The sequence below is a fragment of the Grus americana genome, chromosome 28 (assembly GCF_028858705.1).
Source record: "Grus americana isolate bGruAme1 chromosome 28, bGruAme1.mat, whole genome shotgun sequence".
In the NCBI taxonomy this organism is placed as follows: domain Eukaryota; kingdom Metazoa; phylum Chordata; class Aves; order Gruiformes; family Gruidae; genus Grus; species Grus americana.
The window spans coordinates 2,399,607-2,414,671 of NC_072879.1; the positions used below are offsets into that span (position 1 = coordinate 2,399,607).

At 45.2% G+C, this 15,065-nt stretch overlaps 1 protein-coding gene across 3 annotated transcripts in view; it reads left to right on the plus strand.

Moving 5' to 3' along the window:
• The window catches only part of COMP (cartilage oligomeric matrix protein), a 37,849-nt gene extending 24,139 nt beyond the window's left edge, over positions 1-13,710 (plus strand). For all 3 annotated transcript variants that reach the window (XM_054805778.1, XM_054805779.1, XM_054805781.1), the window contains 17 exons: positions 1,944-1,995; positions 4,160-4,332; positions 5,613-5,750; positions 6,557-6,634; positions 6,785-6,943; positions 7,499-7,603; positions 7,786-7,893; positions 8,354-8,513; positions 9,732-9,850; positions 10,293-10,345; positions 10,783-10,976; positions 11,411-11,589; positions 11,808-11,856; positions 12,106-12,302; positions 12,447-12,619; positions 12,782-12,921; positions 13,100-13,710. In XM_054805778.1, the coding sequence (XP_054661753.1) occupies positions 1,944-1,995; positions 4,160-4,332; positions 5,613-5,750; positions 6,557-6,634; positions 6,785-6,943; positions 7,499-7,603; positions 7,786-7,893; positions 8,354-8,513; positions 9,732-9,850; positions 10,293-10,345; positions 10,783-10,976; positions 11,411-11,589; positions 11,808-11,856; positions 12,106-12,302; positions 12,447-12,619; positions 12,782-12,921; positions 13,100-13,146 (2,124 nt within the window). In that variant the 3' untranslated portion in view covers positions 13,147-13,710. The remainder of the gene's footprint in view (positions 1-1,943; positions 1,996-4,159; positions 4,333-5,612; positions 5,751-6,556; positions 6,635-6,784; positions 6,944-7,498; positions 7,604-7,785; positions 7,894-8,353; positions 8,514-9,731; positions 9,851-10,292; positions 10,346-10,782; positions 10,977-11,410; positions 11,590-11,807; positions 11,857-12,105; positions 12,303-12,446; positions 12,620-12,781; positions 12,922-13,099) is intronic.
• Positions 13,711-15,065: the final 1,355 nt, after the last annotated feature.

Consider the following 15,065-nt stretch of genomic DNA (forward strand, 5'->3'; position numbering starts at 1 on the left):
CAGCATACATGGAGAATGAGCTTTTAAAAGACACGCACACACAGTGGATATATATTTAACTGGAAAAACAAGTCACTTTTTCCTTGGTTTTGTGGGCTCATGAAATCAGTAGAGAGTCCAAACTTGGAAGATGGAAGAGACCTTTCAGCCATCTATTAGGGTCCTGGAAAGGGAAGTCATATGGAGTCTAAACAAGCTCTGTATTCACTCTTTCCCCTTGTTTTAATCCTAAGCCTTTCTGGCTCCAGTTGTTTCTTAGGGAATTTGGAACTTCTTGGGTGCTTAGATCTTGTCCCATTTTAATGAGGAGATGGTGGTTTGTCTGGTCAACTCTCTTTTAAGTATAGAAAAAGGTTCCATTCTCCCTTTATCCACTCTGGGAGCTGAGGGCAGCAGCCTCTGCCTGCCAGATAATTGGAATGGCAGACAGGTCTCTGTGCCAGTGCAAACTGGGCGGCCTCTAATCTGCAAAAACATCTGTTGCATTGAGTTACTCTCACATTTCAGGCTGCTGCATAAATACCCAGTGTTTACTAGGAATCAGGTCAGACATGGTTTCTGGCAGCCTGGAGCAATGATTTCCAGTGTTCCCTTCCAGCTTAGCACCGCTTCTCTATACAGGTTTTCTATTTGTTCTTTCTCTCGCTCTTGCCACCTACTTTTTTTTTTTTTTATCCATGGCCTTTTTCTCAACAGCACTTTCAAGAAAACTCTTCCTCAGAAGACAAGCTTGCATATACCACTGGAGAGCCAGGGTGGCAGTTCATAATTTCTTCATCTGTGCAAAGATTTTCTAAAACCTAATTTTCCTTGATTCAGCATCTTGGGATGTTGGCAATAAGGATGGCAAAAGACATAACAAAAAAAGGCCAGATCTACTCTCCTGAGCCAAAGGCTGAAGGATTCTTGGCCGAAAGAAACCACTGATATTCAGTTGCAGTGCTCCAAATTCTCTGCTCTGCTCTCTGTCACTCACTTCTAATGGGAGATGTTCTGGGGATTTGGGTTAGATCTAGCTCTGCATTAACTATTCAACATACATGATCCCAGGCCATGTTGGAGGGAAGAGAGAATCTAACATAGAATGAAAGCTTACTCTTATACCTGGGAGCTGGCAGAGAGACATGAGTAGAAGCTTTTGTCAAAGTACAAAGTGAAATGACTTAATGGTGGAAACATGAAGTCCACAGGGTGTGGAAGGGTGGTCCTGAGCATTGGTTGTAGATAGCCCTTTGCAGGAAAGAGGTTTGCTAGGATTGCTATCTAAGATACTAGAGTCATATAAATGTTAGCTTGAGACTGACATGCTTACTTGTGCCTGTCCCATATTCCTTCTTCAGCAAAGGGACGGCATCTTTGCACTGCCAATACTACAGATTGCCTCTTTACTGAAGCAAGCTTGAAGGAACAGGAGCCTAGAGGAGATCAGAAGGAGTCTGGAGGGAGGAGTTTTCGTGAATAGATTCTAAATATCCTCATGGCGAGGGCATTAGGGCCAAAAAAATGGCATAAGCAACGTCGGAGATTATTCATATATCTGCAAAAATGGCTCACAGGGGAACCTCCTCCTGACTTTACTTATGCCTGGACTGCAGATAAAGCAGACCTCTCTAGGACTGCTAGTTCAGCATCTTCTAGAGTAGAAGACCCAAATAAAGTAGATACCTCTTCATGGCACTTGTTTCTGTGTATCCAAGTCAAGTGTTTCCTGCATCTGTGATGGCCTGTAGAAACACCACTGTAGGGAGTGACTTACAGCAGGGAATACAAGCCACCTCAGCTTCCAGAAAGACTGCCACATAGACATTGGGGTAAGAGTTAATTTGTTTGTAAGTAGCTATGCAGTCTCAGAGAGACACCCTGTTTTCTGGCAGTGGGGCTATTAGTTTGCGTGGGAGCACAACTCAGCCTTTGGCTAAATGGTGGTTCTTGTTTTCTTCTAGATTAAGGAGATAACATTCCTGAAGAATACAGTCATGGAGTGTGATGCCTGTGGTGAGTTACTGAGCTGAGTCCTATGTTCAACTGCCTCTTCCAAGTCCTTCATACCTTTGTGTCCAAAGAAGTAGTAAAATGCCATCTGTGACCATCTCCCCAAAGGAAATAGCTTGTTTCACAATTATTCTGAGTGTCACAAGGTAATACTCAATATTAGTGATGCTTTTTTTTCCTCCACAACATTCTGCATGCATGGACCAGTGTTCCATGCTGTTCTCGTGGTTCAATGGCAGCTGAAGCTATTACCCCTTTCCTCAGCGTGGGGTGCAGAAGTAGCCTTAAAAACCTCATCTTTCCTTCCAGCAAAACCCCAGCATTCACTTACCTTCACTATTTCTGAAATAAGTTTTGTTAGTGGTTTTGTGACATACCACACTGTACTTCTCAGGGTAGCTGCATTCTAGTGCGGAAAGCTGCCCAACCACGTCTCCTAATAACCCAGCACATGGCCGATGTTAGAATTGCCTGGGAATGCACGCTGGGTATCCTGTGGGATATGGTTGGCTACTCCTGAGCTGCAAGTGGAAGAGAACATCACCCCCAAGAGGCATTGCTCTGCTATTCCTTCCATCCTAGTGCTGCCACCATCCAAAGAGATTGTTTACAGAGGATTCAGGAAATAGGGTCATAAATTTTCCCATATAAATCTTGCCCTCTGCTCCCCAGTAAATGTTTTTTTCTAGACTGGAACTTACTTCCAGTATATCTGGCTTTCAGAAAGCATCGTTCTTGGAGATGCTTTATTATTTGCCAGTACACTCAAAGGGTGGAGCAATAACCATTTCTGCATTTGGAGAGATTGTACTTCTGCTGGAAAAGAGATTAGCCAAAGCTTTTGGGACCTGCAGTACAGAAATGCATTCATCCACAGAAATTGTTTAATAATTTGCTCATAAAACTGTCCTGAACTTTCTCTCTGTTACTTGATTTCTGCCTTCCCCACTTGCATTCTGCTTTATATGTGTTCTTCTCCTGTGCTCCTTACTGTAGAATTTCAGCATTTTTTAGTCATGCACTGAAAAACGTGACTCACAGCAGTCATGTGCTTCTCATTATTTCTTAGAAAGAGAAGCATGAAGAGAGGAGGCCATGAAGGTTTTGCTGCTGGTGGTAGAGTGTTGGTTTTGTTTTGTTGCAGGTTTTTCTTATATTGGGCATTTAAGCAGGAGAAAGCAGGAGCAAAAAGTGTCCTGGCCACTTAGATTAGTGGGTGTGGGAGACTTGTGACAAATCTAGTGTCTGGGAGGGGTTATTCACAGTCTTGAATTGGCCTTCAGTGAAGTTCTGCATCCCATCCAGATTAATTTTGCAAGTTGTCTTGTGCTGTGTGTCAAGTCATGAGGATAAGGACAAAAACCTGGCATTTGGCCTAAAACTTTAAGGGAAGCTGGTGTGCAGCAGTGTGGGCACAGGCTTGATGTGCACAGAGTGCTTCTGAATAGCACTGCAGTAGCATTTTATATGGGTTAGAATTTCTTACACATCACACGCTTCATGCTTAGATAGACCATATTGCTGTATTCCAGCCTAGAAATGATGACTGACTAAATAACAGATTGATTTCTCATCTGCCATACCAGAACAAAGTGAGGTTTCCTGGCCCTGTGGAGCTAACAGGTAGCATGTTTTGCATAACATCATGGCATGAGAGCCTTACTGAGCCTGATGTAAGTGTATTCCCGCTACAGACCAAGCTGGCCTGTTTAACATTCCTGCCTTCTACAGCGGAGGTTTTGGCTGACAGCCCTCTGCAATGCTTCCCAAATTTAAGCCTGTGCTATGTGAGGTGTCTTGAGTCCATACCATCAGTGAGGTGTAGTTGTAGAGGAACCAGGGAGAGAACTGATCTCAGTGGAACTCCAAAAGCAAGGGCATTACACCAACAAGGAGAGCAGCATGACAAGAGTTTTGGACTGGGAGCTAAGACTTGTGGGGTTTCTTATGGGGTTTTTTTTTTTGGTCTGGTCTGACTCAGAGATCTGTCAAGCTGCTGCTTCTGGCTTCATTTTTCTCCATTTACAAAATAGAGCTACAACTGCTCAACCCTCAGAAAGGATGCAAGGAAATCGAAGCACACTGCTATCTTCTGAGCCGACGGGACCGCCTGATGATAGTCTGTGGCAGCGACAGCTCTGTTCTTAATGTTCCTCTTGTCCTCTAGGCATGCACACCGAGGCGACAGGCCCTGTCATCACCGTGACACAGTTTAACAGATGCCTCCCAAACTCCTGCTTCCCTGGTGTGGCCTGCACTGAGACTGGCACTGGCTTCCGCTGCGGACCCTGTCCCCCAGGCTATTCAGGCAATGGGTCCCATTGCACAGATATCAATGAGGTAAAAAACAAGTAGGACAGGCTGGAAGTTACAAAACTGGCTCGCTTTTCTTGGACTGTCGTGGGTTTGTCTTGTGGTTGTAAAAAAAAGTCTTGCAATTCCCCTAGGAGCTGAAGTTCAACAGAAACATAATTTCACTGGAAGAAGTCTGTATCTCACCCTCCCTTAAGCTCTGTTGCATGTTAGTTTTATATACAGTCTAGCTAGGCACTTCTTTCTAAAAGATACACAGGCTCTAACAAAATAAATCTTTGGGTTTGTACCACACAGGAAGGTGGGTTTGGAAGACGAGAACAGTCCCTTCTGGTCTTACAATCTTTTGAGCTAATGGCTGATGAGTTGTTAGAGATAAGATTTATTATGTGTGGAACAGAATCAAATGCTACCCGAATAGTCCTTTATACAATAAATCTTACCATGCTACTTGTATTGCTTTACTTCTGCCTTTAAATCAAACCTTGCTAGGCAGATACTGTTTAATTTGGGGTTTTTTAGAAACTGTGGCATTCCATCAAGTTTACTGTCTTGTGTGTAGGCAAAGCTTTACTCTGCCAATAATGTTGCGTGTCCATAAGACTCCTTAGTTCCGTGGTTCCCAAACCGTAGTCCTGTACTTGCTGATTAGTCCACCGAGCACCTGTAAGTGGTTTGCAAAGCCATATCACCTCGATAGTGTTTCAGTTTAAAACCCTGCTGAAGTTGAAAGGGTCAATGAGACATTTTAAGATTGATGATAATTTATTAGCCACCAAAATGTGGGAATCACTGTATTAATGTAATGCATTTGCCAGTACAGAGCGTAAGAATTCAGGGAAAATAATGAAGTGTTAGAGAAAACAAAGCAAGCATTAATAGCAACTTTGGAAAGACAATTGCTTCCCAGAGTAGTAAACAAACAACTGTTCTTGTCTTTCAAAACCAGTGTAAGAAATTATCCAGTTCTCTGGATTCAGAGACTGCCAGGAAGGAAAGTGTGAAGTGAAGCCAGCTCTTTGCCTGGGCAATTGATGTCACCTAAGAAGAATTAGTCCTGAAAGTTGATTTGTTTTACTTGTCTGCACATACTGGGACTTGGGAGAACAACTGAGATGGGGAAGCTACATTTTCCACTTGCAAGGGAAGCCAGGAACTTCTATGCATTTTTGGTTTATTCTTTAAAAATAAAAAGTACAATAGCTGGATCTCACCCAGTAAGGCCTGCTTTGAGAGCTGCCTTCACAGCTGGCCTCGAATGAGCAAGCCTGCCTCACGGTTCTGCATAACCTCTTTCTTGTTTACAGTGCAACGCAAACCCCTGCTTTCCAAAGGTCCAGTGCATTAACACCGTCCCTGGCTTTCACTGTGATCCCTGCCCTCCCGGCTTCACTGGGCAAATGGTCGAAGGGGTTGGACTAGCTTATGCCAGGGCCAACAAACAGGTAAGGCCCAGAAACTTTTCTGTCTCCTTCAGATTAACTCTTTCCCCTCAGTAATTGTAATTCAAAGGTCTTGGAACCCTCAAAGAAATGGGAGGGAAATATGAGATGACTGCATTGTATTGGTGGGAAGACTGAGGCAGTGAGAGGAGAGATTTGCCAAGGATGTCCTAGCACATCAACAGCATAGCAACCTCCACTCCAAGACCTTACCTCTGCTGAATTTATGCTGGACAGAATGTTATGTCTCTGACCCCTTTGTGCCTGTGAAGCCAGCCTGGGGAATCCTTCATACCTTCATACTAGGACACAGAAGAGTTGATGCAGCTACTGCCCCCCCTGCTTCCCTGACAGCTATAGACAGATTAAAGTTTAAAAAAAAAAACCCCACACCACCTAGTCCTAGTATGGTTTATAAGAATATATTGCCAAAAGCAGGAATGGCATGTGGTTTGTGTTATTTAGAGAGCTGCTAGGTGGTCACAGGACACAGTCTTTGACCTTCTTGCTCCATTGACTCTCTTCTATCCTTTTACAGTAAGGAGATACTCTGACAGCTCAGCTCAGAGCTAAGCTATTTTGCCAGGCTAAAAGCTCTGGTGACACTGTAGAGGGTGAACAGCTTGCCTGGGGTCAGGAGTGTTGCTGGGATCTGGCTCAAGCTTGTCTGAAGGAAAACTTTGAGCTGTGGGTCCTAGTAAGGTGTGTCAGGGGCTTTGCTTCTGCATCTAGCAATGCCCTAATTCTGTAATCTGATGTGGTATCTGCTTAAGAGTGAAGTTAATGTCTATTTTGTTCCTCCTGGGCAGGTTTGTACTGACATCAATGAATGTGAAACAGGTGCTGCCAGAAACTGTGTCCCAAACTCCATCTGCATCAATACACGGGTAAATATTACTGGAAAGCCTCATGTGGATCTCTCTTCCCCAGGCTCTGGGGCCTCTGTTAGCCATGCCAGTCCAGCTGCTGAGGAAGGTTACAGCAGAAGTTTGCCAAGACTCATGTAGTAGTTAATCCCCTATTGTTTTTTCTTGCAGGGATCCTACAAGTGCGGGGCTTGTAAACCTGGCTTTGTTGGGGATCAAGTCACTGGCTGCAAGAGCCAGACAGTGAGACGCTGCCCTAATGGTGAAATTAGTCCATGCCACGAGAAAGCACAGTGCATCGTGGAGCGCGACGGGTCCATCTCCTGCGTGGTAAGGTCCAAACCTCCCTGCGACTGGGGTCTGCCTGCTCACTTTGCACTGTGCTTGCTCTCCTGGGTCTGCCACTGCCCTCTCCTGGAGAGCATGCCTTCCCGACACAGACTTGCTCTCCATTAACACCTGAGCTACAGCAGCATCTCTTTCAGTGCTCTCTGGAGAAGTGGACTGCTCCTGGCACCTCAGATCCACTGTTGGTTGTTTGGGGTTTTTTTTGCCTGAAGCACTACAAATTTGTCAGTCATGGAACATTATATGCAGCTGAGCAGGGAGAAGCACTGTTCAGCAACCAGCTGGAGCCAAAAAGTTTTGCTGCTGTATCTGTCTTTATAATGTCAGGAACAAGCAGAGAGCTTGTGTCTGAGCTATTTAAAAGACTATTTACAGCACAACTGTTTGTCCAGACAATATTTTTCCTGTAGAGTGTTGTGTACCTGGGTTTGCAATGTTTTGTGCTGGTTGTCACGTAAAGCCTTCAGTTTTGGAGGCATACGGCCATTGGGGGACTCACTGGCAGCCTCATTTTGTTTATCATCTGCTGTCTTCCAGTGCCTTGTGGGGTGGGCAGGGAACGGCTATGTCTGTGGGAAGGACACGGACATTGATGGAGTCCCTGATGAGAAGCAACGCTGCTCGGACAAAAAATGCCGCAAGGTAAGATGCAGTTGTCTCATGTTTAGCTGGAAACAGTACGTCAGAGGAATGCCTAACCGGAACCGGGCAATTCTGATCTGAGGGCAGGCCTTGGGCGCTGGTGAGACCCTGGCCAACCTTCAGAACTCTGACTAAATGACACGCAGATCTTGCTAACAGGCCCTTTGTTGCTTTCCTTTCAGGATAACTGCATGACTGTCCCCAACTCTGGCCAGGAGGATGCAGACAGAGATGGAATTGGAGATGCTTGTGATGATGATGCTGATGGAGATGGAATATTAAATTCTGAGGTTTGAATTCTAATGCTCAAGCCCTGCCATACTTAAATGTACCCAGAGGTCCTGCAAAGCAACTGCCTACACCTTTAGTATGAATTTAGAGAACCTGCAGATCACAGCATGCAATATTTCTGTTTAATCTGGATGGTCTGAAGGACTCTAAAAACGAGCAGCCAGGAGAGAGCATCATGACACTGAAGGGACTTTACAAGTCACGGTCCCCTGAGAGTTAGGGAGTCTCTCTCTCTCTCTCTTCTCTCTCTCTCTCGGTCAAGTGCTGTTTGGCGATATTTTCAGGTGCTACTGGTATTCCCTGAACAGGCAGTGACTAGGTGGAACAGAGGAAACCAAGACTGGCTGCAGACAGGCTGCTGGGCTTCTCAGAGCAGCTGGTCACACACCTCAGAACTTTTGCTTTCCTTGCACGCTCAGTGCCAAACATTTCCCCTCAGCCAGTCCCTCTCTCCCACAGGACAACTGCATGTACACACGCAATGCAGACCAGCGCAATGCAGACAAGGATAACTTTGGTGATGCCTGTGACAACTGTCGCCAAGTGAAGAACAACGATCAACGGGACATTGATGGCGATGGGAAGGGTGATGAGTGTGATGATGACATGGATGGAGATGGTAAGAGCATCCTCAGAGAGGTGCATGTACACTGAGCTAAGAACTAGAAAGCTCTTCAGCATGCAGGTAGAGATCTTCATGGCACGTACCAGCCTTCAAAGGCTTGAGCTCTACAGGAGTAGAACTGATTTCTGATGAGCTGAAGCACAGCTCAGTTCTTAAGATGCAAAGATGAGCAGTCAAGCCAGCATCCTTCACAGTTCAGCTCTCACAGGGTTTAAAGATCTATCTTCAGGATAGTGCTAACAATTTTTATTAACACTCTTGCTATGCGCAATCACACCAAACCTGTGTCGGACAAGACAGACAAACTGATCTCAGGCCAGACAAGGACACTACTTTGTGCTGCAGTTTAAACTTATGAAGAAGTACGGGAATATCCAAGTTGTTAGCAGCTGCTGGCTCAAGGCAGTATGTGTCAGGGCTGTCTTCTGGGGGAAAAAACCTGGCTGGCTTTAGAAACAGTCTGTGTGCTAATGGTGCTGTATATGCACAAAGCCTGCTTTCAAAAGCCAGAAATCGCAACTGCTGCTGGCCCGAGACATACTTATTTACAGAGTATTTCCAGTGCATCTAGCGCTGTTTGGGTCTGGCTACATCCTGCCAAGTAGCTCCCTGCTGGCATGATTTGCTGGTGTAGTAGGTAAATACAGAGAAGTGGGAAGTGAAGTCATACAGGTTGCCAATTAGAGATTGTTCCTGTCCTGTCTCAGACCTTGAAAAGGCACTGTCTAAATCTTCCATGTCAAGTAGCCAAGATTAACCTTGACTTATTTTATAATTGTATAGACGTCTACTTTAGAGGAAAAAGACTCTGTCATGGTTTAAGGAACCGCAGACAGCTTCATCTTCATCCTCTTGGCCACTCACTCCTGCACAGATATGATGTCAGTTTGGAGACATGGGCTTCAGTTCTTTAGCTTTCTGTAAGGAATGCGGTTAAGGACAGTTCCTCTCAGGTTCATGGGCAATAGCCGATGATGCAGTCTGGAGTATGTTTTAAGATCTGTTGCTGCTGATCTCTTCCATCCTCTATAGCTACTAGGATGTAACTTAAATTAAAAGTTTGCAAAATGTACACGAAAATTGAAATTGTTGCTTTACTACATGAATTCAGCTGTCCTAGGTTTTTTGCCATCTCTACATCTAAAAGAGATCTTGCTGCATAGACCTTAATAGCCCTGTTGCCTTGATAGGTCCACTTTGCATCTTTTACAGGGATCAAAAACCAAATGGACAACTGTAAGAGAGTTCCTAACCCTGATCAGAAAGATGGTGATGGTGATGGAGTAGGAGATGTGTGTGACAGCTGCCCAACAGTCAGTAACCCAGACCAGGTAAGTGAGCACTCCCAATTTTGCAGTCCTACGGGTTCATTTTTCTTCCTCAAGACAGTGCTCGTGTCACCTGCCTAAGGTGCGAATACCTGGTAACTCACCAACACTACTGCTTGCAAATTTTAGCTGCCATCCTGCCCTACAAAAGTATAGCCCCTCGAGATCAAACGTCCTGGGGTACAGAAGAGTAAGTCAGAGAGGAAGCGTTGCACTCTGGACTTCTTTCTTCCCACCTTCTTCATCTGTGTTTAGAAATAGCGCTGCTTGAATTCAGCACGGCAACTTGCAAATACTGCAGAAGGAACTCTCCCACCGTTGTCAGCTCTGGTTTCAGTCAGAATGACCACAGCACTGAGGCTAACACCTCCCATTGTTCTCTTTATTGCCTAATTCTCCTGTTGATCTATGCAAAGTTTAAATGGTTATCGCTTTATTTTACTAGAAAGACACCGATCATGATCTAGTGGGAGATGTCTGTGACACCAACCAGGACAGGTGAGAGCTTGCTGCAAAAATTATACTTAGGTTGCATGAAATCTTGGGGATGGAGAGGGAAAAAGGCAAGCATTGGCACCTCCCTGACAACCTGGCTTTGCCTTACCCAATAAAAAGACATATTAAGGGAGGTGGAATTTTCTTCAAACCTCAAAAAAAACTTGCCAGCGGAAGCATAGCCCAAAGGCTAGCGGACGGATGTACGCTCGCTGACAGCAGGCTTGCTCATCATTAGCTACCACTTACAGATTTGTTCATACACTACAGCTGGAATATTTCTGATCTACTGTTGGTGTAACTAATAGCTTAAGAATTTACAAAGCTAAAATCACCAACTTCTGCTATTTTGTCAAGGATCCCAGCTCCTAGAAAGGCGTTGCGTGCGTATTTTAAAAGCACGTCAGTGGATAATCTTTACCTGCAATTTTCTCCATCAGTGATGGGGATGGCCACCAAGACACACGGGATAACTGCCCATCAGTGCCCAACAGCTCCCAGGTGGACACAGACAATGATGGGCTGGGAGATGAATGTGACGATGACGACGATGATGACGGGATTCCAGATGAGAAACCTCCAGGCCCTGACAACTGTCGGCTTGTCCCTAACCCTGGCCAAGAAGACTCAGATGGTAAGGGAAATGGCTGCACATTAGCTCTGCTTGGGGGTCTTCCATTCCTGGGCACCAATGCCTGTCAGTTTGCCCTCTAGAGACAAACAGGAAACAAGATCGCCTCAGTACTGACTTGAGACAGTCTGACATCATTTTCAGATCTCCAGTAACGGTGACATCAGGATCTTATTTGGGAAAATTTCTCCTCCAGCAGTATCTACAATGTGAGGCGTTTCTTCTGTTCAGAGCATCTCTGCAAGCAGAAGCCTCAGGGTTTCTTTGCAGCTGTCTTAAAGGAAGAGCGTACCAGTGCTCTGAACACCTCTTAACTTTGCATAGATGTAGCTGCCTTAAATGGTGCTAGCCAAAAGCTGGGCAAGTAAACCTCAGGTGCAAGGGGTAGGAGAAATTGATGAAAGCTCGTTACTCCTTTTCTCCCTTCACACTCTCAGGTGACGGTGTGGGAAACCTTTGTGAAGATGACTTTGACAGAGACATGGTGATTGACAGAATTGATGTGTGCCCAGAGAACGCAGAAGTGACACTAACAGACTTCAGGGCTTTCCAGACGGTTGTATTGGACCCTGAGGGTGACGCACAGATTGACCCCAACTGGATTGTCCTCAACCAGGTAGGATGCTGCTCCAGAACGGGCTAGTGAGTCAGTAGGAACAGGCCTGTACCAAACTAGATGCAGTTTTCATTAAAAGACTTTGCAGGCTTAATGGTACTGTTCAACACTGTCCTAATCCTGGAGTCCTGGTGTACCTCTCTCCTGATCGCTTAACAACAGTAAAGTTAGTGCGTTTGGAACAAATTTACTAATGAGGCAACATTCATCTTTCTCAGGGCATGGAAATTGTCCAGACCATGAACAGCGACCCTGGCCTGGCTGTAGGTGAGGCACTTTTTTTTGTCCTATTGGAAAATCACCACTCCTTAACTGCATACTTCTCAGTGCAGCTTTTACAAGTATTTCAGACACTACTTAATGATTCCATCCACCTCTTGGGAAAATAATTTTCTGTAGTAGGCAGTGTCTTCAGATTTGGCTTAGCAAAATCCACTTACCCCAGATGAATCTAGAAAGAAATGGATCTACATTTTGTCTCAAAAATACAGATAATTGTTTTCCTACCTATTACAGGTTACACGGCATTCAATGGAGTGGACTTTGAGGGCACATTCCACGTCAACACTGTCACAGATGATGATTATGCTGGCTTCATATTTGGCTACCAGGACAGCTCCAGCTTTTACGTGGTCATGTGGAAGCAGATGGAACAGACATACTGGCAGGCAAACCCCTTCCGAGCAGTAGCAGAACCAGGAATTCAACTGAAGGTAAAACCGCCATTGAAAAAAGAGTTCAGTTGTGGATTTTTGCCTTTTCCTTAGCTGTGCTGCTGGGAGACATACCGTGGGGCAAGCAGCTACACTCAATCAATCCTTTATCCACACATTTTACCAGTCTCTTCTCTGTTGCAGGCAGTGAAGTCTAAAACAGGCCCAGGTGAGTATCTCCGGAATTCTCTCTGGCACACCGGAGACACCACAGACCAGGTCAAACTGCTGTGGAAGGACCCTCGCAATTCTGGCTGGAAGGACAAGACATCTTACCGCTGGTTCCTGCAGCATCGGCCTCAAGTTGGGTACATCAGGTGAGGGGGTTACAATTTCCTTTGCACGGTTGAGTGGAAGTTTAACACATAAAAGCAGCATCTCTGTAGTAAAGAGGAGGGAGAGCGTCCGACACGGGAACAATTTCTACAAGGGTGTATCACTCTCACGTTCTTGTCCTACACACGCTTATTCTCTCCTAGAGCTCGCTTCTACGAAGGCCCTGAACTAGTAGCAGACACTGGAGTGGTCCTTGATACAACTATGCGAGGAGGACGCCTGGGAGTCTTCTGCTTCTCCCAAGAGAACATTATTTGGTCAAACCTGCGTTATCGCTGCAATGGTGAGTTAGTTTTGAAAGTCAAATACAGACATTTTTGCCATTTTGCTTTCAAGATGTTAATTTGTTCTTGGCTGGCTTACACGTACAGCTGTAATAGGATGTCATGCAGTAGCTTATTCTATTTTTTATTTTGGGTTCTACTCCTAATTTGTATTTGCTTTAATCTCATCCTCCTCAGACACCATTCCAGAAGACTATGAAACATTTAGAGTTCAGCAAGACTAACCTCCGCTTCAAACGTCTGTCCAGCCAAACTTGCTTTAAAAAAAAAACGTGCTCAGCTGCCCCACTATTGTTCTGGTATAAAGAACTGTAAGTAACGTACCACTGCACTCCGCACAGCACCGACTCTCAATGCATTATCTGGCATCTTTTCTACAACAGCAACTTTCTTTAAATGCTATTGGAACGGCAGAGGTGTAGACAGTGAGCATGAACAGAAGCCTGTGCTGCTGTAAACACTAGTTCTCTACACTAGATGGAAAAGGATGTGCTGAGAAGCTACCTGCAGTAGCTGGAATTGTTCGAGTAAGTTTAGCATGGATGAGTCCCAGGAATCTTTTCCCTACTCAAAGGCTCTCAAGTGTGAATGTTGTTCTCCTTTTCAAGACCTACTGCAAAGCAAACCCAGCACTAGTCTGAAAAGGACACAGAGAGCAGCCTATGTACAAGTTGCTCACAAAACATTTAAAAGAAAAAAAAAAAAGCACTTTAAGGAGAGTATCTTTGTTCTGGAATTTTGGATAATAAATACTTGGAATGTTGGATAATAAATACTAGACTTCTCCATGGTCTCGTGCATGTTGCTTTTTCCTCTTCTGAAACTTTTCCAATACAAATGTGTAACAGAGAAACCCTCAAAAGCTGAAAGCAATAGCACTGCTAGAGAGCCCTCAACTGAATTCCTAATTTTGTTAGCAGTACAAATGCACAGGGCCACTTTTTCATTCAAGAACCTTCCTCTAGTTAGACTGTCCTACCTGGTTCCTGTAAGCAGCAGTTCATTTTAGAACGATAAATGAAGGCTTTGAGCTTGATTTGTCTTATGACACCATGCCAGGACCCCCACGGACAGTCGGGGAACTGTGAAAACTGAAGCTGGTAGTATCAGGGGTGCTCACCTGAGCTGGGAACAGCGGCCACTCACAAAGGGCCTCCGTAGTCAGTAATCTGGAAAGTCTGAAACCCTGCGCCCCTGTAATGCCCAGTCTTTTCCAGGTAAATGATAACCTAGCAGCATGCCAGTCTGCCTAAAGAGGTAATAAAAGCCAGATTTTGCAAGATGCTTCAGGTAAGCAGTTCATGTTAATTATACTGAAACTTGCTCATGGTTTCAGGAGACTTGCTCATGGTTTCATCAGAAAGGCAGTTCCTGGCGAATCCTGAGCAGTGCAGCTTTGCAAGCTAGTTTGGAGTTCCACTCCAGACTGAGGCCGTATGCTACAGACCATACACTGGATGTGCTGCTTCTGTGCACCGTTACCAAACAAGCAAGGTGCGAACACAGCTTCCCCTCTCCTCTTGGAAAGCTGACAGCAAATGCTGCACTTTATACCAAGCACAGGTCTCCACAGCTACGCGCATTTGAATTTCACGTTCCAGAGGCAACAGCGTAAGCAGAGCTCTGCCAAGAGAACACTAGTTTTGCTAATGGGCATGTTTAGAGATGGTTCATTTGCTGATCACAGCACAGAGAACATCTCCATTCACCATTCTCTTTCCCCAACAGATGAGGTAGTCCCAAGTACAACAGCTACACAAAATGGCTTTACGTGCTGAAGGGACATTATATAGCTTCTAAGAAACTGATTCCAGAGCGGATATGGCCAGAGACGGAGCATTCCCAAGCTGAGAGCAGAAATGAACCACCTTTCACTTACACTGGTCACCAAAAAGTCAGGTGCACTCACTCGGCCTTGCTGCGGACCCACTTAGCTACGCTTCCCCCAAAATATTCCAGCAGAAGGACAGCTTTCCCCCTCAGCACCCCGTCCCTCAGGTCAGAATACCAATCGCAGATGAAGCTTTCCCATAGACAAGCATAAAACTATCAGAAAAAAATGAATGCCATTCAAAAGAGTGATGAAACAACTGCTCAAGCTGAGGGGGTTGGTCCTCCTGTCCCGGCTGCCTTCGTACCGTAA